The following is a 27,103-nucleotide window of genomic DNA, read 5'->3' on the forward strand; positions in this document are numbered from 1 at the left end:
ACAGCCACAGTAAGGCAGAATCCTATCTACATCTGAAACCCAAGCCACAGTTGGCAACAGCGCCTGATCCTTTACCCACTGAGTGAGGCCAAGGATGGAAACCACATCCTCATGGATACTGTTCATGTTTGTTATCAGTGAGCCACAAAAGGAACTCCAATCACAGCCTTTCTTTTTTTTGGTTTTTAGGACCACACTTGCAGCATATGAAAGCTCCTAGGCTAGGGGTCAAAGTGGACTTGCCACAGCCACAGCAATGTAGGATCCCCGACCACTGTGCGAGGCCAGGGATGGAACCCACACAGTCATGGATGCTAGTCAGATTCATTTCTGTTGCACCACAATGGGAACCCAATATGCCTTTCTTCCTTTTTTTTTTTTTTTTGGCTTCTTTTTTTTAGGGCCACACCCATGGCATATGGAGGTTCCCAGGCTAGGGGTCTAATCGGAGCTGTAGCCTCTGGCCTATGCCAGAGCCACAGCAACACCAGATCTGAGCCGCGTGTACGACGTACACCACAGCTCACGGCAATGCCAGATCCTTACCCCACTGAGCGAGGCCAGGGATCAAACCCACAACCTCACGGTTCTTAGTCAGATTCGTTTCCGCTGCACCATGACAGGAACTCCCCAATATGCCTTTCTTAATGTATCAGTATTATGTAAAAGAAGATGATTTCAAGTGAGGAAAAAATTCAATTTATATGTCTTATTTATAGATGTATTATATCATATTCCATATGATAAAAAGACACATATGTACTACTTATATAACAGAAAAGAATTCACAAAGATTTTCATATTTTTCAGAATAACTATTTTAGGTACGATAAGGAATGATTTAAATATTTTAATCTGAGTGGAGAGGACGTAAGTTAAAGCCAGATACATTAGGAAATTGTAAGATAAAATAAAAATAATATTTACCATTTACTGAATATTTACCAAGTGATCTAAACTGCTAAATATACACTTTACACATACCAGCTCATTTCACATCAAATCTGTGAGATGAGTTGCATAATTATCCCTATCTTGCTTATTATAAAAAGGAGAGCTGAGAGAGGATTTCCTCTGGTGGGGCAGCGGGTTAAGGATCTGGCATTGTCACTGCTGTGGCTCAGATACCTGCTGTGGCTTGGGTTTGATCCCTGGCCCTAGGAAATTTCACATGCTCTGAGTGTGCCCGCCCCCCCCAAAAAAAAACCTGGGAGTTCAGTGTAACTTGTCTGAAGTTACCTGGTTAGTGTTAGAAACAGAATTCATTCCCAAACCTGTATGGTAATCAAGCTCTATCAAGTTCCTAACCCTTCAAATTTCAATCAAGGTCACCTTAGATACCATGAATTGACCGTGACCAAAATTTGAAGGGTTAGGAACTTGGTAGAGCTTGAATACCATACTGGTTTGGGAATCACCCCATCTGACAATGATTCTTTGAGCAAAAACTGAAATCAGTTCAGAATTCACATAATATTTGTGATGGTATATACTCCAAGCCTAAGGGGAAGGCCAACAATAGATGAACAAATAAGAAAAAGAGGAGAAGAAAGAAAAAATAAAAAGAGGAAAAAAAGCAATAGGCCCTTCCAAGGAGCCTGACACAGCTCCATTTTACTGAACATCAGGGCTACTGTGACAGGAAAGGGAAACCCAGAACAGGAATTGAAAGTACAAATGTAAGGGATATACATAAATCAAAATGGCTGTGATGGTCTCACAGCAGATAAGAAAAGAGGTGTGGGAAAGCCTTGCGGGAGTCAGCAGCTATGAGCTCAATGCTGGGCCAAGACGCAGAGTTCTCACGTAAACACTGGTAAGAAGTTAAATAAGAATAGTTGAGTATAGATGACTGACCACTAGGTTTCTAGAAGAGGCATTACCACAACTGTCATGCATTTGGATCAATCCAAAATGTATAGCATTATGGAGACTGCGGTTTTAAGACAGAGCAGGGGAGGAACCAGCATTTACTCTATTAAGTTCCTTAATTCCCTTATGTCCAGGCACTGTGCATGTGCTTTCCCATATTACCCTATTTAACCTTCACAACAACCTTGGTAAGTGAATGATTAATTTTACATGTCAACTCAGCAGAGCCATGGTGCCAAGATATTTGGTCAAAAGTATTCTAGATGTTTCTGTGAAGGTGTTTGGGGATGGGATTAACATTTAAGTCAGTGGACACTGAGTAGCAGCTTTACCCTCCATAACATGGGCCTTTCTATTCAAGGGAAGGCCTAAATAGCACAAAAGACTGACCTCTTCTGAGCAAGGAATTATGCAAGTCAAAGGCCTTTGGACTCAAACTGTAGCTCTTCCCTGGGTCTCCAGTCCACCAGCCAATCCTGCAGATTTTAGGTTTATCAAGGCTGCCCAATCATATGAGCCAAATTCTTTTTTTTTGCCACACCCATGGCATGCTGAAGCTCTCAGGCCAATGACTGAACCTCCTAGCCGCAGCAATGACAATGCCAGATCCTTAATCTCAAAGCCACCAGGTAGCTCCCTGAGCCAAATTATTACATCAGTCTCTCTCTGTGGAGAAAGACACACACACACACACACACAAAGACATGGACACAGACACATCCTATTGGCCCTATTTCTCTAGAGAACCTTGACTGATACTATAGATAACTGCTTTCTATGTTCACCACTGAGGAAAATAACAGCCTGAAAGGACCCATTCTCTTTCCCTACAACATCACATGATAAAATACCCTCCAGATTCCCATTCTAGTTTGAGGGGCTAGAATTGCCACAGGAGGTTAGAGGAGCAGGGAACCCTCATAACTATAAGCTATGCATCCGAAGGAGCCCTTTACAACACTGGTATCACACATGTACCCAGAGCCTTGATGTGCCCAAGTAACATTCTATCTTTTGGTCTTCTGATTCAGTTATTTTGGATAAAGAAATCAAGTATTCCTACTAAATCAACAACATGTGAAGACTTTGAATGAAGAAGAAGAATATAATTGCTAAAAAATAGAAGTAAAAGGGAGTTTCAATTGTTGCTCAGTGGTAATGAACCCAACTAATATCCATGAGGATGCAGGTTCGATCCCTGCACCAGCTCAGTGGTTTAAGGGTCTGGTATTGCCATGAGCTGTGGTGTAGGCTGCAGACATGGCTAGGATCTAGTGTTGCTGTGGGTATGGCCAGGAGCTACAGCTCCGATTTGACTCCTAGCCTGGAAACTTCCATATGTGGCGGGTGAAGCCCTAAAAAAGCAAAAAAAAAAAAAAAAGATTTGTGTCAATTAAATGATGGTAGTCTGCTTTGTTTGGACTTTCTTTGGATAGCCATCCATGCATTCCCTCAACAAATACTCATTGTTATGGGCTCTTCTGGGTACTGGAGAGTGCAGTCTAGCTGAGGAGACACACACAAAAGAGTTAATGTGAATATGAATTAAATTTAAGCCCAAGGGCAAAAAGCAGATCATGCAAATCAGCAAAAACATTTTAAAAAAAGGCCTTAACTTATATTTCTAAAGAGTAAGTGGTCAAGAAAGGAATCTGCAATGAATGAATATAAATTAGGACCAAAGAAATCATTTGGTCTCTTCTACCCTTTCATTCTCCCCCTTTTCCGCTGACAATTCCTCTTATCATTCCTAAAGGATTGTAGAGATCCTAGTTCCAACAGTACTCCTTCCACTTAACTTTAGTTATTAAACTCTGCAAAATTCCAGAATATAAAACAGATAACAAACATAAAGCTCAGGATGAAAGGGAAAGAGGGGGTTCTGGGACACCCTAACTTGGCTTCCACTTGGGCCTTGACCATCCCTCTGAGACAGCTCCCGAAGAACCCTGCATTTTCCTCAGTAAAGTGTGAGACACACTGGTCCTCGTTCAAACTTCTCAATTTACAAATGAGGAAGCTGTAGCCTCAAGAATTGTCTGAGAAAATACCAGTTTCCTGGTATCCCTGCTAAAATTAGAAAGCTTTCTCTCCCTCATTGTTTCTAATTTAAATTTCTGGATTAAAAGCCATTTCTTATAAATTATTCTCCAAGTTCACGCCATCTCTCTATGTCAAATTCCTATTCAAAATCCACATAGGTCCGTAACCATGAATTTAGTAAGTGCCTACTACTAGTCTTCAAGGGACATTGTCATCTGCTCTCATGATACCATCATCAAATCACCAGGAGATCAAGAATCTGGCTCAAAGAGATACTGTAACCTTCTGGAAGTCACTGAGCTAGCAGATTGGAATTGCAAGCAAATTGGTCTATTTGACTCCTAAAGCCATACCTCAGACTCTTGCATCTCTAATCCCAACTTTCCCCAAATCTTTGCCTATCTTTTCAGAGGTTCCCAGAAATACAGAACTCTAAAGGATTCTGTCTTTTCACACAGGATGTACTTCATCCAGGCTTCTCAGGGAATACCTATCTCAAGCTTCAGCCAAGCACAAAGGGATCCTGCCTACTTTAAATCTCTACATTCAGGGTTCAGAACTATAGAGATGCTCACACCCACTCCCACCTCCAAATCTTGACAGATACCTGCAACTTCCTTTACAAGCATGACTTACACATACTGTTCAGTTTTATGGAGAATAGGGACGGTTTAAAACTTAATAAAAGGGCTACAAAATCAACTCTGAGCTGAGCATGAGATGACAGACTGGTATTTTAGATTGAATAAATATTAGATATTATCTAATAAGATAACTGGAAATTTGAATTTAGGGGCTGCTTTGGGACAAAGAATGACTATCACCGCAGAGTAGGGGCCAAAGCTGGCAATAAATAACTTGAATTTGGCGGGAGGTCAAGAGAATTTTAATTAGGGAATCCTCTGGGAGCAGAAAGGAGTTGAAGTGACTGCTGTGACCAATCACAGAAGAGAATGTAGAGCCAGAACTGATGTTAAATTATTGGTAATAGGAGGAGAGACCTGAAAGAGATGGGGACTTGGTGCAACCATCTGTAAAGTCTAAGCCAAAGATTGGATAAATCCTAGGCTTTAGGAGTCTGAAATTCTGGGTGAGCTCCGGCACCTGCGGACTACGAGGCCCCATTCCCGCCTCTGCACCCCCCCCCAAACCCCCGACATCCCAAACCCCTTCCGCCTTACCTTCTGTTGGATGTAGTGAATCGAGTACTTCATGGCCACAGCAGGACGGGAACTGAAGCTGTTTGACAAGTGCAGGCTGCTGAAGGCCCTCAGGGCCGGCGGTACTGGGGTGGCGGCCCCAAACATCAGGAAAGCCAGGAGCAGGAGGCGTCCCATGGCTCAGGCTGGTGGCTGCGGAGCGGGTAGAAAGGGTATAAGCGACGAGCGCAGCCAGAGCCTGGCCCAGCCCCAGCTCCGCCCACCTCAGACAGGCTCCTCCTCCCCGGGGAAATCCAAAGACACTTGGCCCCTCAGCCACACCGCCCCTGTCCTGTCTCAGAGGGCACCGCCACATTCATTTCCCTCTGGTACCACCCCCTCTTTAGAACCCACATTTATTGCGGTCACATGCTAGCCTGCCTTTATCATCCCAAGGCTCCTCCTAGCAGACCGGTGAATCCCTTTCCTAACTGTATCGCACCCACTCCACTCCCCCAAGTCCACCTTCTAGCCCAGTCACCCTACACTCTGGCCTTTATCATCACTGCTAAACCCTGCCCTGTCCGCCTCACTTCCACTGTCACACCCCTGTCCTCCACAAATCGCCATCTGCCTCTACAAGGTTTAAGACACTAGTCACTTCAACTACTGGCCTTCAACACACCCTGAGAGGAGTTGAGGGTGAAGATCAGGAATGGGGCACTCTGTGCTCTGGGAAAAACGGGAGGAACAGGCATTGATAGTGAGCTATTTTCAGGAGGTTTTATGCGCCCCAATTTTTGCATCTTCTCATATCTAGCGCTAAAATCATTAACGGAGACATCTGCTCCTCCTGACTAGCAGCAAGCCTCTGATGAAATGTGTGTTTGATTGCACATACCCTCTTCGTTAAACCTATGTATAATACTGACCTTTCCCCCACGTCTTTGAAGCAGTTCCTCAGAGCTGAGAAGCTGTTACCGGCACTAGAATCCTCGTTTTACCCCAAATAAAAGTTAACAGTTAAGTCACAATTTTCACGTTGTGGGGTTTTTTTCCCCAGTCAACAGTACCGTGGTAATTTATTGATTCACTACAGAATCACTATAGCACTAGGCTTAGTGGCACACACATCATCTCTCAACCATCCCACCATCTCGTGCGTGGTGTATGATGGTTACTCCCATCTATAGCCGAGGAAACAGGCTCAGAAAGGTGCTGGGGGTTGCATTGGGTCACTCAGAGGGAAGTGTGGAGCAGGGCTTCAAAGACTGCTAAGTCTGGTTCCTTTGCACGCTCTCTCGATGAAGCCACCCTAACCACCTCCTATTGCACTGTCGCTGGGGCACCTCAGACCTCGGTGTAGCCCACACCGTCGGTCCTTCAACCGAGGCTGCCCTGTAATTCCACTAGGTTCGGGTCCAGGTTACGCCCCCTTTCTTCTCCCAGCAGCCCGCAGCCCGCTTCAGGCCCCGCCTTCGCCCACGCCACCCCATCCACAGCAGGCAGAGCCCCTTCCGTGCTCGCGGCTCCCGCACCATCCAGCGGCTCCCCCACCATCCAGCTTCGCTCCTCCTTCCAGTCAGTCCGCAGAACCCCGGTCCGAGGGGCGCTCCCGCCCCCTCCCACTCCTTTCCGGGGTCCTTACGCCCAACTGGCTCAACACCGCCCCGAAACCAACTTTACAGACTGCACTACTAGTTTTTTCTCCACTAGTCGAGAAAAAACACTTGCCAACACCGTCTCAACCCCCGGTTTGACGAAAATGGCTGTTCCCAAATGCTCACTGGTTGCTGTGCTAAGTCACCACCCTCGGCGGCACCTTCTTCTGATTGGCTCTGAGAAAGGACGGCCAGAGCGTCACTTCCGGCGGAAGGGGGCGCGGGAGATTCGATTGGAGGGCGCTTGGTTTGCTGCTGAGTCCTGAGGGCCTTGTCACTAACTGAGCTTCGCCGGGGCAGGTTCCCGGCGCTCTGCCCAGGTGAGTTGCTGCGGGAGGAGGTCCTGGTGGGGGCAAGCGCCGGAGACTCCTTAACGAAACCCTTAACGTCGTTATAAGTGAGACTCAGGGCATTCTATGTTGTTTTTTTTCAGGAGCCTTCTTTAAAAGGGCGGCAATGAGGGTAGAAGAGTAAGAAGGTCATTTTTAATTTTAGACAATGCTGTTGCAGTCGCTCAGTGAGCGTTAATCGAACATTTAGTATGCCATCGAGCTGGACGCCTGTGAGCGTCTGGAACCGGAAATACGGAGAGGAAAAGGCATCACTCTAGCTTTTGAGATGCTCAGAGATACATATGCAACCGGCTGCTATGCCGAGTAATACCTGTTGAAAAGGGGTCCTTTCCAGAAGTGCTTTGGTGACCCAGAGGGGAAAGTGCTTAACTGAGTAGTGTGTTTAGACCAGAAACTCGAAAGCTATCTAGATGCCCTTCTTCTCTCTCACAACCAGCCAGTCATACCAACCTCTTGAATATCTCAAATCCATACGCTTTTCGCCACTTTTACTGTACTTACCTTGGTTCAGCACAACTGCCGCGTAACTGTGACAGTAGCCTCGTAGCTGGTTCTCCTTCCAAACCAGTCTGCCCATTTCCAGGCTGATAAATGCAAATCTAATCAGGGTCTCCCCATTAACCTTTCCTTTGATTTCTTTTATTTGCCCTCAGGTTTAAGTCTAAATTCCTTACCGTGGTCAATAGGGCCCTTTTTGTCTTTTTGAGTTCCTCAAATGCGTCATCCTCCCTTACCTCCAGACCTCTTCTAAATCCCATCCCCAACCCAGCTAATTCTACTCATTCCTTAGGTCGCATTTTATAAAGCCTTCTAAGTCAGGAAGTCTTCCCTGAGCCTGAAAGATTGGGTCACAATGCACCAAGTACTTAGTTACTCGTGCTACAGGTCGTTTTTAAGTGCCTCCCTCCTCTGTGCCCAGAACTGCTAGGTACTAGGATTACACTGGTGAGCAAGATATGAGATTCCTATTCTAATGGAACTTAAACCTTTTATGGGTGGACTTAAGAATAAAGTGGAATCTATTTGAGTTAGGTTGGTCTGGGAAGGCCTTTCTGAGGAGTTGGCACTTAAATTGAGGCCAAAAAGTTGAGAATGATCCAGCCATGCCACAGAGGAAAGGAAGAATCTTCCAGAGTGAATAGGTTGTACAAAGGCCTTAGGGCAGGAAAGAGCTTGGCATCTTAGTGTTCAAGAATCTAAGAAAAGACCACTGTTGCTGGAACATATTCAGAAAGGACAGTTGTATGAGATGAGCCTGGAGAAATGGTCAGGGACCAGGAGTTCCCGTCGTGGCGCAGTGGTTAACGAATCCGACCAGGAACCATAAGGTTGCAGGTTCGGTCCCTGCCCTTGCTCAGTGGATTAACGACCCGGCGTTGCCATGAGCTGTGGTGTAGGTTGCAGACGCGGCTCGGATCCTGCGTTGCTGTGGCTCTGGCTTAGGCTGGCGGCTGCATCTCCGATTTGACCCGTAGCCTGGGAACCTCCATATGCCGCGGGAGCGGCCCGAGAAATAGCCAAAAAAAAAGAAAAAAAAAAAAAAAAAGAAATGGTCAGGGACCAGATCACACAGTACGATGTTAATACAGCAGCATAAGCAGGAGATGGTGGTGGTTTGGATTAAAGTGGTGGCAGAATATGGGGGGTGGGGTGGAATGTGAGTGGTGGTTTTTAGATATGGAAGTAGACTCAAGGGTATCTAAAAAACATGGATAAACATGATATGGGACTTGACAAAAAGAGAGGAATGAAGGATGACATTGCTTCTAGGTATCTGGCTTTCATTACTGGTTGGAGAGTACAGCCATTTACTGAGATGGAGAAGACTGCAAGTAAAGAGATTTGAGAGGAAACTAAGAATTCAGATTTTTTGCCTTGTAAGCCTTGAAATGTCTGTGAAACACCCAAATACAGTTGGTTCTTGAATTGGCAGTTGAGATATGTAGGTATAGAACTTGGACGTACTGTGTACCTTTGTGTTGCTTCATTGGTAGTTACACATTGTCTATCTTAGCCTTATCCCTTGAATTTAAGAGCCTGTTTTTTTCTGTTACCCTGTCCCCTTCCCCATCCCTAGAACAGTATCATAATGATATTATAGAACCTATCATAAATACAATGAACAAACTGCATTATTCTAAGAATTTCCTGGGTAATGTTCTTAAAATATTTTTCTCAAGTACTTCCCCAAACAAAAGAGTTTTTTTCTGTTTTTTTGTTTATTTAAATTTCTGTCTCCTAACTGCCTCTCTCTTCCCTTTCTAGAATTTTCATGTTACTATCAGTAAATCATTTTTCAGGGAACTGTTATGATTGTCTTTAGAAAACTTAGACAAAGCATGCACCTTTGGAGAGGACCTTTAGTTAGGTAGTTTTAACAAAGTAACTCAAAATAAGCCACCCTTTCCATAGTGGAGGCCACTTGTCCTATATATATATGAAATGGGAAATCTGAAAGCAACAAAGTGACTATTTTCTTGCTAAGCAAGAGGAGTTTAGAGAATAATGAAGAAAAGGGAGAAAAGTTAGTCCTAGCTCCTTTGCTATATACCCTTAGAAGTAGGGCTAGGTTTGTTGTTGTTGTTGTTGCCTTTTCTAGGGCCACTCCCACGGCATATAGAGGTTCCCAGGCTAGGGGTCCAATCGGAGCTGCAGCCCCGGCCTACGCCAGAGCCACAGCAACGTGGGTCTGCAACCTACACCACAGCTCACGGTAACGCCGGATCCTTAACCCACTGAGTCCAGCCAGGGACTGAACCCACAACCTCATGGTTTCTAGTCGGATGGATTCGTTAACCACTGCTGCCACAACGGGAACTCCTAGGGCTAGGTTTTTAAGGAGTGATTTCATCCTTTGGCCACAGTCTTTAAACAGATAAAAATAGTTTACATGTGAAGCTTGAGCAAACAATATACTTGACTAGAAAGACTGGTGAGCTATTCATCAGAAGCCATGAATTCCAGGCCTGATTCTGGCTGCTTCTTGACCCTTAATTAGTTACTTAATTTCTCCAAATAGATCACATAATGTTGTAAGAGCACATTGAAAACTGTAAAGCGTTCAAAAGAAATTAGAGCCCAACCTGATTATAAACTTTATTAAAATAGAATCTCCATCTTATACTTCTCTTCACTATCCTCTCCAGATGCCAATTCACATTAAATACTTAATTTTCTTTCCAGTGGTCTAACATTTAATAAGAATTATTCTAGATTCTCTAGTCTAATTTTTTGGATTTTCTAATCTAGCCCAAAGGAGAAAACAGTGTATCAATATGCAGGCATATATGGGCATTTTTTTTTAATAGGTTATTAAGATATCTTCTACACCTTCGTAATGAGGAAGTTAAACTGAAAAGTCACCAGATAATAGACAAGAGCAAAGAATTACAAAGTAATTTGAAAGATATTGAAATGCTCTGAGACTTTACAATTTAACTATAATCACATTAATCACAAGTATTGTTTACCATCAGACAGCCGAAATGGCTGGGCCAGCGGTTTTCTTGTGTAGAAAACACAAGCCTTATCTGGAACTTGAGAGACATGCAAATTTTCAAGCCCTCATTCCAGACTTAATGAATCAAACTGTGAAGTGGGTGGGGGCCCCAAAATCTGTGGATTATCAACTCCCCAGTGATTGTGATGCATGCTAAAGTTTGAGAACACCTTGGCTCGAATGAAAATGGGATGCGGGGGTGGGGGGGTAATCAATGAGCTTATATCTGGGCTGGTGGCCAAAAACATCTCTAGCGTGATAAGGATACATCAACTCTATTAGCCTGATTCCATTGAACATTTGCTTTATGTAGTGCCCCTTCTTCAAGTAACTTTGTTTATAATTTGGCTTAACATGTAGTCATATCCAAAAGAAAATTTGGGCTTAAAATGAGTCCCTTCCCTGTGATAGCAATTTTTCATGGTTACTTAGTAAAGCATCTTGTAGTAATGGTTGATCTCTCACGTGGCTGACTAAAAAGAGATAAAGCAAGTACTCCAGAGTATTTCATATTAAATTTAAAATGTACTATAATATGTCCACCTGGACTCCACGTATTTTCATGAAGTGTCAAGTGAAATAGACTCTTCGCTCTTCATTGACTTGAGCAATCTCCAGTCTTTCAAAGCAAAAGCCAACTGAGGCCCTAATTAATTCCCTAATATTTATACTTTCCTCTCTCTCTCCATCTCCTCCTTGTTTCTACTTCTCTATGTGAGAAATCGAGAGGACCCAAGGTTTTCTTTTATGTTATTGCTAAGTTCCCTGCCTAGTACTTTTATGATATTTATTGTTCTAATTATAGAAGTAATGCATTTAGAAAATATTTTAAATATATAAAGGAAATAAAAGTCACCTTTAATCTGACAACTCTGAAAAAAAATACTTCAAAAGATTATCTATGTGCCTAACTATTCTCCTCCCTCTCCCCATCTCCTCAAGCCAAGACTAGATCAGTCCCCTTGTTAGATTTTCTCATAGCATTATGTACATTTCCTTTATAGAATTTTCCACAATTTCAGTTTTTTGGTGTGATAATCGGTTTAAAAACCTAGTCTGGTCTCCTGCACTAGACTAGTGACTAAGTAGGGCCCTTGTCTATTTCATCTGTCAAATATATTATTCCCGTGACCTGGTATGTCTCAGCTGCACAATAAATAAATTGATAAATAAGTAAACATTTTGAACTTATTAAGTTGGAATATGGTTTTCTGACTGTGAAGGAACTGAAAGAAATGTAATACTATAGCACCATCCTTCCCAATAAAATCAAGGGGAAAGATAAATTGCAATAGATACCACATGTGAAATTGTTCCCATGTCTGTGACCATATTTTCCTAATTTAAGCATTTGCTCCCTCCGATGCTTCATGCCGTTATCTATCAAACATGAATTCAACATACTTCTTGTCAGGCAGTAGAGAGAGAGACAAAACAAACCAGAAGACAAGTATAATGAAATACTGTGCAAACAGCAGAGACAGTAGCTAATGCCTAAAAGGATCTTACTGCATTTTTTCCCACCAGCCAATGAATATCTTTTTGCCATTTGCTGGAGTTTACCAAGTGAAACACCATAGTAAAAATACTTCAGTGAGCTTTTTCTTTTCAGTTCTCAAACTTACCATTGTTATAGTTTTCCAGATATACTTATTTCTCCACTAGAGGGCAATAAATGCTTAAATAATGACAATTTAACCACCCTTCCTCTAAAAGTAAAGCAATTAGTGCTCGCACATTAATTCAGAAATTAATTCCCAAGTATTTCTGCTCTTGTATGCTTTTCATTTATCAATGACTTATAGACCAGATCCCCATCTTCATGAAACTTTCAGACTAATGGGGAAGAACCAATAAAAATAAGTTAAAAATAAGTAAGTATAGGAATTGTTGGGGCTCAGCAAGTTAAAGACCCTGTGACACCTGAGGATGCAGGTTCAATCCCTGGCCTGGCTCAGTGGGTTAAGGATCCGATGTTGCCATGGCTGTGGCATAGGGCAGCAGCTGCAGCTCCAATTCAACTCCTGGCCTGGAACTTCCATGTGCCATGGGTGTGGCCATAAAACGGAAAAAAAAAAAAAAGTAAGCATGTATCATCTAATATATACATTTTCATGATTGCATATATCATGAGCATGATGAGTACCATGAAGGAATAAAATGGGTGATATAGAAACTAAGAGGAAGCAGGTGTCTACTTGAGATAAAATGTGGCTTTCTGAGGGATAACATTAAAGATTGAAGGATGAGAATGAGCCAGCTCCTTGAAGAACTAAGGGAAGAGCATTCTAGACAAGCACAGAAACCCAAGAAGAGAAACTCTTTGGTGTGTTTGAGGAGCAGAAAGAAGGCTAGCATGGCTTGAAGTGCAGTGACTGGGGGGTAAGTGATACAAGGTGAGGTCAAGGAGGTGGGGCTAGATGAACTGGGGCCTCACAGGCAGTATAAACTATTGAGGCTTCATTCTAAAAAGCAGGATTTTTAAGCAAGTAAGAAACCACATTTTTAGGAGGGAGTTTTGCCCCATTTTATCTCCCCTAGCTCATAGGCAGGTATAGCACCATGTTATGCCCTACCCCAAACTGAGTTTTAGACATGTAGAGGGAAGATGCCTTTGCTGACATACGTTCCATCATTTATTGTATTGGCAAGGAGGAACTTGAAGTTAGTAGTACAATGAATAGCAGTGTTCTCTAACCTTTCTTTCTGCCTCCCCTTGTACCCTATGTCTCCTCCTCTGCCTTGTCCTTAGATTGCCACATGGCCTAAGGTGACAGCCAAATCTAGGGATACATAGCTGCTCTTCTTCATAAAACCTTACTAGTCACGTATGCCTAAGAGTCTAAAAACAAGAATAACAAGAATTAAAGCAGGATTAGATTTTTTTTTTTTTTTGCTTTTTCTATATCCCCCTTTAATAACATAAATTTTGATAAACTAACATTTGGATTTTTAAAAAGAAAGTATAAAAAGGTGAACACTGCTGGGAGTTCCCTTTAGGGCTCAATAGTTAGCAAACTGACTAGGATCCATGAGGATGCGGGTTTGATCCTGGCCTCACTCAGTCTGTTGGGGATCTGGCGTTGCCCTGAGCTGTGGTATAGGTCACAGATGTGGCTCAAATTCCACACTGCTGTAGGCCAGCGGCTGTAGCTCTAATTTGACCCCTAGGCTGGGAACTTCCATATGCCACAAGTGTGGCCCTAAAAAGCCAAAAAAAAAAAAGGTGGACATTGCTATTTTTTTTTTTTTTTTTTTTGGCCACACTCTTGGCTTGTAGAAGTTCCCAAGCCAGAGATCAAACACCATGCCACTACAGAGACAACACCGGATCCTTAACCCACTGCACCACAGCAGAAACTCCCCCTCTGGTATGTTTTATACGAGGCTCATAAAGCACTTAGAACTCTCCTTTGAGCTTGCAAATTTTTATTTTTTACACACACTAAACTGTTGTTTTTTTTCCTCTTCAAGCTGTATAAAAATGTAGAGTTCCCACTGTGGCACAGTGGGTTAAGAACCTGACTGCAGGGAGTTCCCGTCGTGGCGCAGTGGTTAACGAATCCGACTAGGAACCATGAGGTTGCGGGTTCGGTCCCTGCCCTTGCTCAGTGGGTTAACGATCCGGCGTTGCCGTGAGCTGTGGTGTAGGTCGCAGACGCGGCTCGGATCCCGCATTGCTGTGGCTCTGGTGTAGGCCGGTGGCTACAGCTCTGATTCAACCCCTAGCTTGGGAACCTCCATATGCCGCGGGAGCGGCCCAAGAAATAGCAACAACAGCAACAACAACAACAGACCAAAAAGACAAAAAAAAAAAAAAAAAAAAAAAAAAAAGAAAAGAAAAAAAGAACCTGACTGCAGTGACTCAGGTTGCTGCATAGGCAGATTCTGATCCTCAGCCTAGAGCAGTGGGTTAAAGGATCCACTGTTGCCACAGCTATGGCTCAGTCTCTGGCTTGGGAACTTCTATATGCTCCAGTGCAGCCAAAAAAAAAAAAAAAAAAACTGTATACACTGAAATCTAATAAAGTTAATTTTTTTCAGCTAAAAAGAACTATTTCCCACAGACATAGGTTCTTTAAAACATTCATGTAAGTTCATTTAAAGTTCCTTCCTATTAATAGTAGAAACAAATTCTATATAACTCCTAATACAGATGTTGAAAGACGATAAATGATACCTATCCTGAATTATTGAGATGGAGCATTTATTCAAAAATAGAGTATTTGCTGTTTTAAATCTTAATTAAGCAGAAAAAGAAAATTAGTCCTCCAGTATATTGACATGAACTATGAAAAACATCCATTGGCTTTGCAGTGGAGGTTAAGTGATTTTCCTAAGAAATGAATTATGCACATACAGTTGAAGATTTGCCATTCATCCCATGGTTGTTTGTTTTGCAGGCCACAGTGAGAACACATGAATAGAAGAAGAAAATTTCTTCTTGCCTCAGTTCTTGCTCTCCAGAACACCAGTTTTATATATCCTTCATGTCAAAAGTGCTTCTCTCGGATAATCCTGGTCTCCAAGAGGTAAAAATAAAGCCTATAAGTGTGAGAACGGAAACTGAAGTGTACTCTGTAGATTTCCTATTCACTCCAGGACCTAGGATTCTCTTAGGTTGGTTCTTCTGTTAAATCCTAGAATAGAGTTGGCTGGCAGTCCTCTACTGCTAGAGGGACATTTCAGATTATCTCAGAGTCTTTGCTAAGTACCAGATTCCGTGAAAAAAATAATTTCCCAGAGAATAAGTCACAATCCTGATGCAAAACTCAGCCCACTTCTGGGATATCCCTAGAAATAGTATAGGGGGTATTTGTTTTTTGTTTATTTTTACATAATCTCCATATTATTTTTTAGTAAATAAATAAACTCTTTGAGAAAGAGACTATATTGTAATCTCTGTAAACTTCAGTAGCTGGAATAGTGCTCGGCACATAACACTATTACGGTGCTCAGATTCAGGCCAAGTATACCTGAGGGCCTAAGATTCTTCTCTGATCTTTATCGGGTACAAGTGAGAGGTTAGGGTCGGAGTTTCTTCAGAAAACATTCTCTCTACCTGGAGAAGAGGTAATAAGAACCTAGTAGTATATAAGTAGAGTAGTTGGTCAGCAATATTCTCAACTAGTCTTTTTGTTTAGTTAGCATTGGATGGGGAGGAATTGACAGTTCCAGCCCCCACCTGGCCTCTTAAGTCATCCTTCCCATAGTTGTCACTGTTCCTTTATTAAGCCATTCTTTCAAGTACTCATTTGTAAACTCTGAGAGAAAGAACCTCTCTGTGTTACTCATCATTAAAATTCTCAGCATTCAGCCTGTGGGTAGTTCATAGAAAATATGCAATAAATATTTGTTAAATGAATGAATAAATGACAATATGATAGTCTAGGTTGTCTTATATCTGGACTTAGGTTCACTCATTTTTAGGTTCCTACCTATTTTCTGAAAGAACTAAAACCCAGGGACTGTTTGCTTTTGATTTGGACCTATTCTTGGAAGCAGTGTGGTATCATGGAATGATTTCAAACTTTGGGGAACACAACAGGGTTGCAGAGAGTCTCTGACACTTGATAATTGTGTGATCTTGGGCAAGTATATTTTACCTATTCATTATGTCCTGGTGATTAGAAAGTACAGTTCTCTGCAACCAGACTGCCTGTGTTCAAATCTGAACCCTGCCACTTAAAGCTTTGTGGTTATGGGCCAGTCAATAAAATTATCTGGCTCTCTGGAGTTCCTGTTGTGGCACAGTGGTAATAAATCCAACTAGTATCCATGAGGACGGTGTTCAATCCCTGGCCTCGCTCAGTGGGTTAAGGATCTGGCATTGCTGTGAGCTATAGTGTAGGCGGGCAGCTACAGATCCAGTTTGACCCCTAGCCTGGGAACTTCCATATGCCACGGGTGCGGCCCTAAAAAGCTTTAAAAAAATTATCTGGATTTCAAAATGGGGAAAGTAATAATATCTGCTTCATAGGGTTGTTGTAAGGATCAAATGAATTGATAAATGCTTTAGACCTTATGTGATACATAATCAGTAATATAGAGATAAATAGGATGTGAAATATTTTAATTTTTTTTTTTTTTTTTTTTTTTTGCTTTTTAGTGCCGCACTCATGGCATATGGAGGTTCCTGGGCTAGGGGTTGAATCAGAACTATAGCTGCTGGCCTATGCCACAGCCCCAGCAACACTGGATCCAAGCTGTGTCTGCACCATACACCGCAGCTCACAGCAATGCCAGATCCTTAACTCACTGAGCGAGGCCAGGGATCAAACCCGCAACCTCATGGTTCATAGTCAGATTTGTTTTCACTGTACCATGACAGGAACTCCATAGGATGTGAAATATTTTTAACACTGAGTTTTCCCCCAAGTCATTTCTCCTTTTTTTTTCGGTGGGATGTGGGGAGGGCACCCATGGAACTTCCCAGACCAAGGATTGAACCCACGCCACAGCAGTAACCTGAGCTTCTTCACTGACAATGCTGGGTCCTTAACCTGCTATTGTAGAAGGGAATTCCATCCCCAGGTCATTTTTTTTTTTTTCTTTTTTGACTGCCCCACAGCACATGAAATTCCTGGGCCAGAGATCAGATCTGAGCCTCATTTGCAACCTGAGATCCTTAACCCACTGTGTCAGGCTGGGGATGGAACCTGTGTCCCCAGACTCCAGATATGCTGCAAATCCCATTTTGCCACAGCGGGAACTCCTCCCTGCAAGTCATTTCTTTTAAAGATAATCTATGACAAACAATTAGGTTGACCAGTACAGCCATTTTTACCTCTTTAGAGTGGTACTAACAATAGATGACATTAATGAATATTTACTGTATGCTAAGCATGGTCCTAGAAACTTTGTAAGCATTGTATCTTTTTTTTTTTTTTTTTTTTTTTTTTTGCTCTTTTTGCTATTTCTTGGTCTTGGGCCGCTCCCGCGGCATATGGAGATTCCCAGGCTAGGGGTCCAATCGGAGCTGTAGCCACCGGCCTACACCAGAGCCACAGCAACGCGGGATCCGAGCCGAGTCTGCAACCTACACCACAGCTCACGGCAACGCTGGATCGTTAACCCACTGAGCAAGGGCAGGGATCGAACCCGCAACCTCATGGTTCCTAGTCGGATTCGTTAACCACTGCGCCACGACGGGAACTCCAGCATTGTATCTTTTAATGCAACAGTCCTGTGAGGTGATGCTATTGTAAATGCCAACTTTCAAAGGAGAAAATTAAAGCTTAGAAAAGTTAAATAAGTTGCCTCAAATCACACAGCCAGCTCGTTAGTGGCAGAAACATATTCAAGCCTAAACAATATGACTGCTGTCTACATATATAATCATTATGTTACCTCTAAATTAGCATTGGAATTTGTATCCAGAATAACACCTCCCCCTCACTTTCCCAGGATTTAGGATTCTTCCAGAAAAGTGAGCTCTAACTGGACCATTTAGGCTTATAAAATCCACAGCACTTTGTCCTTGCCCATGGAAATGTCCACAGACATATAGCCTGTCCTCTGTAGATATTACATTGACAATACTACAAAAAGTCTATTCCCATAATTTCCAGTGCTTGTCTTTCCTGTTATTTCTGCTTTCCTTTTTTCTTACCTGGAGTCAGTTGTAAGCCAGCATAAGAAACAGAAATTCCTTGCTGCAAGCAAATTCCTTGCTCAGCAAGTTTATGACAGAGGAATTCCACACTCCAGCCTTTGTAGACTTTAGAGGCAATGAAGAGAAAAAGACTGCTCTTCGTTGTCTCTAAAATTTCCCTGAACCCCAGTCCTTAGGTTTTGTGTTTTATGTGATCACTTGTCTTTTTAACCTCCAATACTGGAGCAGTGTTAGTTTGAAAAGCTTTGATCTATAATACTCCATACTGGCATTTATTTATTTTAATCCAGACTTACTCCTAAAAGGATTAAAGGAAGGTACATAAATAAATAAATATCTTCAGACATTCCCTTGCGGCTCAGTGGGTTGAGGCTCCAGCATTGCTGCAGCTGTGCCACAGGTTGCAACTGCAGCATAAGTAAGATTCTTAGCCTGGGAACTTCCACATGCCACAGATGTGGTCATAAACAAACAAAGAAACAAAAAATAAATATTTCCATTTTACATAGAAGATCAAAGTATAATTTAAGTGTGTATATGCATTAATACTAATAGACTTGGTCTTTATTAGGCTATTATTGATATTCTCTATTTGCAACATAGTTCATTATTAATCATACTGTTTGTATAGTTATCATACAGAAAAGAACTCTAAAACAGGAATCCAAAGCCTTGGATTTGGTTATAAAATTCACTAACTTTGTCACCTTGGGCAAAAATTTACCCCAGTTTCCCAGTTTGTAAATGGGAGTAAATGCCTTGTTTACCTATCAGAATGAAATAATGTATGTTGAAAACATTTGTATGCATATTGATTACTTTAAAATTTGCTAAGAATTTTACATTAGACCTGAATGCATTATTAATACATAATCTTTAAAGAAGTTCTAAGATACATTTAAAACGCTTAATTCATTTCACTAGAGCTTAATACTAATGAGGTTTTATGCCCTAGTAACTCGATTACCTTCACTTTATGCTATGGTCAAACTGCAGCACAAACTCTAGAAGATTTGCTTAAGATTATATGAATGGACTGATACACATCCATCCTCAGTGTGTGAAGAATTAACCTTGGTTCAAAATTACCTTTCGAGCTATGGAATTTAGGCTCCCCCTAGTGCCTATCTGGCATCAATTAAATTTATACAACTATCTTTAACTTATTTTCCGTTTGCATGTTTCAGTTCATTTTTAAGCCAGATTGTTAGCGACGTTAACAAAAAACAAAGTTCTAGGATTAACCATTACCATAAGATGTTTTAAGGGGTCAAAAAACATGGTAAATTAAGAATGTGAAAGATGGATATAGTTCTAAGATATTGCAAACTAGAAAAGAGGGAAACACTAGTTAGAAGTGATGCTAACCATCACAGTATTTAATATAATTATAAGAGAAAAGCAGGCTAAAGCATCAATTTGATGAGATCTGTACTAGATCTTTTTTTTTTTCTTTCTTTCTTTTATACTTTGCCTCATTTTATCTGTCTTCAATCCTGGATTTACAGATGAGAAAATCTAGGTTTAAGGGATTTAGTATCTATATCAAGAGCAGACGTCTAGTACATAGCAGTGGTGTTACACTTGACACACAGTAGTGTTTGATGAGAAAGCCATTGGCCATAATTGCCTTACAAATAAGTTAAACAAGATGTTTTGTATTTAACTTTTATAATTAATAAATTCTCAACATATCTTTTTTTTGGCTGCACCTGCCTCATGGAAAAGGGCATGGGATGTGAACCAAGCCATATCAGCACCCAAGCCAACATGAGATCCTTAAGCTGCTGAGCCAGGGAACTCCTCACATATTCCAATGAATTAAAGAAAGTAAACCTATTCTTATAATAGAGAAATATAACTAGGTACTTTGTGTATAAATATTTATTTTTAAAAGTATTTATTAAATGTTCTGAGATTATTCCTTGTTCTCTTAACAGATTATAGACATTAAATTTCAGGACTTCTGTTGGTGTGATGCTCACTTCGTTATATTTAGTTTGTCCCCACTCCAGCCTCAGACTATATAATATGCCACAATTTGTTAATGATGATTCAGCTACCCAACAACAACCAACCAACCTCTCTCTCTTTCTCTCCCTTCCTCCCTCCTTCTCTCTCTCTGTCTCACATACACACACAATTTTCTTCCAGTTTCCATCAGTTTGGTGCTGTTTAATTTAAATCAGCGAAAGTAACTGTTATGAATAGACAAGTTCAAGAGAGGTTGATGTGAAATTAAGAAGAATATAAGTTATATAGGTATATTTATACACACAATATCATTTGTAATTGTTACTTTTCCAAATTCATTTTTATTTTTCCAGATTTGTGTGGCACAGTGGGTTAAGGATCTGGCATTGCCACAGCTGTGGCACAGCTCGCACCTGTGGCATAGGTTTGATCCCTGGTCTGGGAAGTTCCACATGCCACGAGTGTAACCAAAAAAAAAAAAAAAATTAGTGAATATCTCTATGCTTTTTTCTTCCACTTTTCCAGGTCTAATTGTCCAAAATGTGGCTTTACTGGTAAAGCTGAAAATGCCAATTACAGATATAAACTTACCTTAAAAGTTGCAGAATCAAACAGATTATTTGGCATTACTGTATTTGGAAGCTGCTTGGATGCATTTTTTGGTCTTACAGCCACTGGTTTGCACAGGTAAGAATGTTTAAAGCATTATTTTTCCTAGCTGCTCCTTTAGTACATCAGTAGAATTTGAAGACGCAAGATGATCACTCCACCTCAGGTCATCACTTCCTTTAAAAGTTAATCAAATGAGGAATAGAAAGATGTTTATTTCCTGAATATATATTGTGATGTTGTCAAATCATGTTCCTTTTATTCAGGCCAACTAAGCTGTAATTGAGTTGGGTTTTTGTTTTGTTTTGTTTTGTTTTGTTGCTTTTTAGGGCCACACCTGCATGTGGAAGTTCCCCAGGCTAGGGGTCAAATCAGAGCTGCAGCTGGTGCCACAGCAACACAAGATCCGAGCCCCATCTCCGACCTACACCATGGCTCACAGCAACACCAGATCCGTAACGTACTGAGCAAAATCAGGGATCAAACCTGCACCCTCACGGATACTAATCAGGCTTGTAACCCACTGAACCACAACGGGAACTCCTGGAGTTTTAAATTACAAAACTCTAATCCAAGTTAAAGAAATACAGAATAAGAAAGTAAAATCGTTTCAAACTGAAGGATCATTCATATCAAGGGGCTGTGGTCCCTTGAGATAGAAGAAGCTATTTAAAGGAATATTCGCAAATCAGAAGTTGAAATTTTGTCATTTATTTCCTTTGCATTGTAACTTCATCTGCATGGCTTGACCTGTTAAAATATTGTCCTGAGAATGTAAAAAAATATATAAATGATTGAAGCTTTTTCTCCCCTTCAATCACCTACCCTCTTCCCCTAATCACTTAACAACGGAAATCTCTTGTCTCCTTATAGTTGAGAACACACTAATTTGAAGAAGGGGAGAGCCTAGGGGCCACAGCCAGGATTGCCAGCAATGAGGAAAGACATCCCTTTGCTTTGAGGAGAGGGATTAGAGATCCCACCACTACTCCCACTGTCACTTTCAGAATAATTGCTGGGCTTGATTACTAGGCAGGCATCTACTTTATTCACACTTGATCAATTGTTTTTGTCTTTTTAGACTATGAGAACATAGAGGGAACAAAATACCTAGCTCTTAAAGTCAGTTTTCTATATGTAACCCAAAAAGTTCATGCTGCATTTTCAAACTAATTGTATCTTCTGACTTTATGGCAAGTTAAAATTTCAAAGCTTATCTTTTTCACATTTTTTATTTTCTTTCTAATCAAGGTACATTCAGGATCCTAATGAAATTCCAGAAACACTGGACAGTGATACAACTCAGAAGCTATTAACTAAAGCAGTTGAAACTTGCTTTGTTGGACAAAGCTTTATTTTCGGAGTAACGGTAATTGATACTAGCTTTCTTTTTAGTATTATGCTAGTATTTCCATTGTAATGAAATGATGTGAATTTTGTAAAGTTATCAGGAATCATCAACACAAGGACCTGTAGAAGCACTATAAGCTGTGTAAAAGTAGGCTATAGGTGATCTGTTAAAACACCATGTATGACAACTTCCTATTACAACACTGAAAATCAACTATAATTTTTAAAAAATTAAAACAAGAAACACCATGTATGACAACTTCTTTCAAAAGTCAGAAGAGCCCAGCTGAGATACTTTCAGTGCTTTAAAAAAGTCTGAATTTATTATAAATTCATAAGTGTTTGGGGTTTTTTTAATATATATTTGGAATTTATTATACCCTCTAATTTTTTTTTTTTTTGTCTTTTGTCTTTTGTCTTTTGTCTTTTGTCTTTTGTCTTTTGTCTTTTTAAGGCTGCACCCATGGCATATGGAGGTTCCCAGGCTAGGGGTCGAATCAGAGCTGTAGCTGCCAGCCTATGCCAGAGCCACAGCAACTCGGGATCCGAGCCACGTCTGCAGCCTACACCATAGCTCACAGCAACACCGGATCCTCAACCCACTGAGCAAGGTCCCTAGTGGGTTAAGGATCTGGCTTTGCTGTGAGCTGTGGTGTAGGTTGCAGATGTGGCTTGGATCCCGTGTTGCTGTGGCTCTGGCGTAGGCCAGAGTCTACAGCTCTGATTAGACCCCTAGCCTGGGAACCTCCATATGCTGGGGGAAGCGGCCCTAGAAAAGGAAAAAAGCAAAAAAAAAGAAAAAGGAATAGAGCATTCTGCAACTGAAAAGTGAGAAAAACCCAAAGGGAAGGTGAAACCAGGAGCCACAGAGGTTTGCTCTGTTAAAATCTTAGATGGCTGTTTTTCTTCTTTTTTTAACAAGTGACAACATTCCTTTAAACACTCAAAGTTTATGCAAGCTAATGAGAAATGTAATAGTAGCTACCATTTATTGCTAAGCACTGCGGTTTTTTGTGTTAATTGCTAGTACAGTAATCCTGCGTGGTTTTTTGTTTTTGTTTTTGTTTTTGTCTTTTTGCCTTTTCTAGGGCCACTCCTGTGGCATATGGAGGTTCCCAGGCTAGGGGTCTAATCGGAGCTGTAGCCACCAGCCTACACCACAGCCAAAGCAATGCAGGATCCAAGCCATGTCTGCGATCTACACCACAGCTCATGGCAATGCCGGATCCTTAACCCACTGAGCAAGTCCAGGGATCGAACCTGCAACCTCATGGTTCCTAGTCAGATTCAGTAACCACTGCGCCACAACAGGAACTCCAGTAATCCTGCATTTTTATCCTTAATTTATGAATGAGAAACCTAATAATAACTTGTCCAAAGTCCCAACACTGGGAAATGTTAGAACCCAAGATCTAAGGACAAGTCTCTTTACTCCAAGGTTTACTTCCCCATAATTTCAAGTCCTCTAGCATTTTAGGTCTGTAACACTAGAGGAATTGAAATTACGGTGGTGAGGGTTATAGCTGCATCTGTTTTAACCTTTTAAATCCCTGTTTCACATTTGAGTCAAAGTAAGAAAATTTTATTCTCATTTAAATTCCTTTACTTCTTTCACAGAACTTTGAAAACCAACACAGACAAGGTTCAGATTCCAGCAACTTCTTACAGCAGTTCTCCAACTACAGAAGAGAAGTTAAAGCACTAGTAGCTTGCCAGATTGTTCTACCAGACCCCAGTGTTGTAGGCTTCACTGTCCTTGACTACTTCCATCAGCTTTTGCAGCTTTCTGATACCAGGAAACTTGGCTGTGGCTCCCAAGCACCTAACAGCCACTTCCTTGCTTTAGAGCATTCAGATAGTGATCTCAGCAGCATATATGGCCCTGACAGCAGTTCTTGCTGTTTTGAGTCCCATGGCAGAGATAATTTTTCAGGATTCTGGCAGCTATCACTTGAACTCACCTCCATTGTTTCACAACTAACGGATGATAATGATTTTTCAACTTTAGAACACAGCAAGGCCACTGGGACTCTCGAGGAGAACAGAAAGTGCATCTCCTCTGCAGAGGCCCCTGGTTCCGACAGCTGCCATGACACAATTCAGGGCTCATGGAGCCTTGTTTCATATATGGATAAAAAGAATGCAACACAAAAGTTACAAGCTAATCAGCCAAGTACAATTCATAGTAATCCTCATGAACTTGGAGTTCCTGGCTCTCATTTCTTCCCTTTGAAAGTGCAAGAGACACCTGAGTCAAGTAATACAAAATCCTTCCACAGTGCAGTAGAAATTAAAAATACATATTCCCAGTGGGAGCCAACCTGTCACCAGCATGATGATGTAGATACCCCCACTAGCCTTCAGGAGAGATCTTTATGTTGTCCACCTTCATCACTCAGACTTGAAGAGATAGATGGTGGTTCCCAGAACTGTGACCCCGAGATCTGGGATGATCTGCCATTCTCTGAAAGCCTAAACAAATTTCTGGCAGCTGTCGAAAGTGAGATTGCTCTAACCCAGACAGATGCCAATAGCAGGAAATGGCATCTAGATAATGACATCAGTAAATTCAATGCAGACCACAGCAGGTTATCAGTCACACCCCAGAAAGCTACTAGAGCCTTGCATACACCATCTCCAGCCTTAAGATCACCACAAGCAAGAGTCAAAGCGAACTCCAGCAAAGATAACTTCCCTTCCAACTGTGAAGCAAATCCAGGTCCTGGTATTCCTAAGGCGTCACAACCAGAGAACATGGCAGAGAATGGCTATGTAAGTGGTAGTAAAAAAGATACTTCTGAAAATTTTCTACCAAATGTTTATCTGTCAGCTCTTTTTCCATCTTCAAAAGGCTCTGGCACAACAGTTACTCTTAAGTCTACCAGAATTCCACCACATAATGCTGAATTTTCACTTAAGCGCAGCACCTCAGAGCGTGACCATTCTTGTCTCAATAGCAAATATTTGAATGGATGTGCAGAAAAATCATTTTCTGAAATGAGTGAAAAGTTGATGGCTTTGCATTATAGGAAGTATAATGTTTCCAAACTTTATAACTTAGATAATAAACATTACTGTAAGTGGCCAAAGAACCAGGGTGACAGTTCTACAATTTGCAGGAAACTTACATATCCTTTAGAAGCTCCTTGCAGTAGTCCCAACAGAAGTACAAATACATTAAAAGAAATGACTTATGAACACACCAGTAATAACCTAACAGAGAACTGTTCTACTGGTCACGAAGGTGGCTATGATGCTTCGGCTGATCTCTTTGATGATAGTGCCAAAGAAATGGACATTGCAACAGAAATGACCAAAAAGTCACAGGATATTTTGTTAGAATGGGCAGAAAGTCATCATACAGAATCTGACTTTCCTTTGAGATCACCTTCTGAAAACTACAGCCAGCTTTCACAAAAGTTATCCTCGCAAATCACACCTGCCTCTCTGTATCCAAGAACATGTTCCTCTCCACCTCATTTTCCATCAGATTCAGAATGTGATTTTGAAGATAGCCAAGACTTTGTTCCTTGTTCACAGTCAACTCCCGTTACAGGATTCCACCAAACTAGAATTCATGGGATGAAAGGAATGTTCGAAAAACTACCTGCCTTTTATTCAGACCTTGACACTAACTATAAAAAAACAAGGATTTCCTCTGAAAATGAAGCAAAGCAGGCCATCCCTAGCTGTCCAAAAAATATAACGACCCCCAGCCAGAAATCCAGAAGCCCTGCTATATCTGGTGGAACACAGCCAGAGGTTTTCAACGACTGTCCTATTGCCAAGGGCCTTGGCACTGATGTTGACGAATGGGTCCCTCCAACCACACAGAAAGTCTTTCCCTCAGAAAAACTTGGATTCCGGGCCATGGGTCTAAGGAAATGCCCTGCTGCTTATAATTCTCCTAATCAAAAAGAGTTACCAAGAAAAAAACTGAAATACATCAAACAAAGAACTGATAAATATTTAGCTAAGAAGGAGTTTAATTTAAAGAATACATTTACAGCAACAGTTACAAAACAGAAAACTAACTGTAACACTACGAGGTCAGGCTGGATTTTCAAAGAGTCGGTTTTGGGACTTGGTTCTTGTTCAGAAGTCAAATGTTGCCTTCCATTTTCAGAAAACTGGCCACCTTCAGTGCCTGAAACTACAAGTGCTTGGTCTCCTGAGTTGTTTTCACAGAATGTCCCCTGAACCCAATTATTGAACTTTTAAATGTAAGTCTGTTTAGAAACTCTTACCTCCAATGGCATGGAAAACTTTCTTACCACTTTGAATACTTGAAGAGAAGCAAATAGAAAAGAGGTGATGGTGTGTCTTTTTAAATGTGGGAAAGCCATTGTTTTTCCCAGTGTTTTACCCAGATCACTCTGATTTCACGTAATTTGGCACTTTATCTTATATTGTTGATTGTACTTAAGTAATACTGTTGATTTTGCTTGTAAAAAGTATTTGTTAAAATTGCACATACATTCAGAAATAAAGCCTTTGCAAACCAAAACTTAGTCTTAATTGTTCAGCGTAAATCAAAAAATGTCTGCCATGTATTAAGCCAACTATTGTGATGAGTTTGTGATACAAAGCTACAGGATCACTGATCTCAAAAGATTTTAGTCCACTGAGTAAGATAGAAATAGAAGACTGTTTCAGTACAGTGCAGTAAATGAAATGATGAAAGTTTTTAATGGATACTACATTTATGTTGCTCTGGGAGAATGGCAGAGAATCAGTTAACTTAACAGCATCTATGGGTTGGGATAAGAAAGGGTCAATAAAAACTTACTATTTAGAGTCCAATGTGAAATTATCACTATTTTATTTAATAAGTACTCATTGAATGCTTACTAAATGCATTGTGCCAGATGCCAGGAACTCAAAAACGAAAGTCAAGCCCCTTACCTCAAGAAACTCATGGTCAAGAAGAGTAAACACTTAGTAACCGGGAAGTTCTGCGATAGAAAGATAAGCTTGAAGGGCTAATA

At 41.1% G+C, this 27,103-nt stretch overlaps 2 protein-coding genes across 7 annotated transcripts in view; one reads left to right on the top strand and one right to left on the bottom strand.

Annotated features, from left to right (window-relative positions):
* The window catches only part of PRCP (prolylcarboxypeptidase), a 131,748-nt gene that overhangs the window by 68,277 nt on the left and 36,368 nt on the right, over positions 1-27,103 (bottom strand). For 2 of the 6 annotated variants that reach the window (XM_013979189.2, XM_021062573.1), the window contains exons 1-2: positions 5,987-6,830; positions 5,097-5,267 (exon numbers count right to left, since the gene is read on the bottom strand). In XM_013979189.2, the coding sequence (XP_013834643.1) occupies positions 5,097-5,252 (156 nt within the window). In that variant the 5' untranslated portion in view covers positions 5,253-5,267; positions 5,987-6,830. Of the gene's footprint in view, positions 1-5,096; positions 5,269-5,986; positions 6,831-27,103 lie in introns of those variants that run through there. The other 4 variants (XM_013979190.2, XM_021062574.1, XM_021062571.1 and 1 more) reach the window with 4 other exon arrangements.
* DDIAS (DNA damage induced apoptosis suppressor) lies at positions 6,909-26,622 on the top strand. Its single transcript, XM_003129716.6, has 5 exons — positions 6,909-7,035; positions 14,971-15,099; positions 20,682-20,843; positions 22,017-22,134; positions 23,733-26,622. The coding sequence occupies exons 2-5, from the start codon at positions 14,987-14,989 to the stop codon at positions 26,313-26,315; spliced, it is 2,976 nt and encodes a 991-aa protein (XP_003129764.4). The 5' UTR covers positions 6,909-7,035; positions 14,971-14,986; the 3' UTR covers positions 26,316-26,622.

The sequence above is a fragment of the Sus scrofa genome, chromosome 9 (genome assembly GCF_000003025.6).
Source record: "Sus scrofa isolate TJ Tabasco breed Duroc chromosome 9, Sscrofa11.1, whole genome shotgun sequence".
Lineage (NCBI taxonomy): Eukaryota > Metazoa > Chordata > Mammalia > Artiodactyla > Suidae > Sus > Sus scrofa.

Bases quoted from the DNA above. Each gene is read 5' to 3' on its own strand.
- DDIAS (XM_003129716.6), top strand. From the start codon at position 14,987: ATGAATAGAAGAAGAAAATTTCTTCTTGCCTCAGTTCTTGCTCTCCAG. The intron at 20,844-22,016 runs GTAAGAATGTTT...TTTCTAATCAAG, and splicing joins ACAGCCACTGGTTTGCACAG to GTACATTCAGGATCCTAATG. The intron at 22,135-23,732 runs GTAATTGATACT...CTTCTTTCACAG, and splicing joins GCTTTATTTTCGGAGTAACG to AACTTTGAAAACCAACACAG.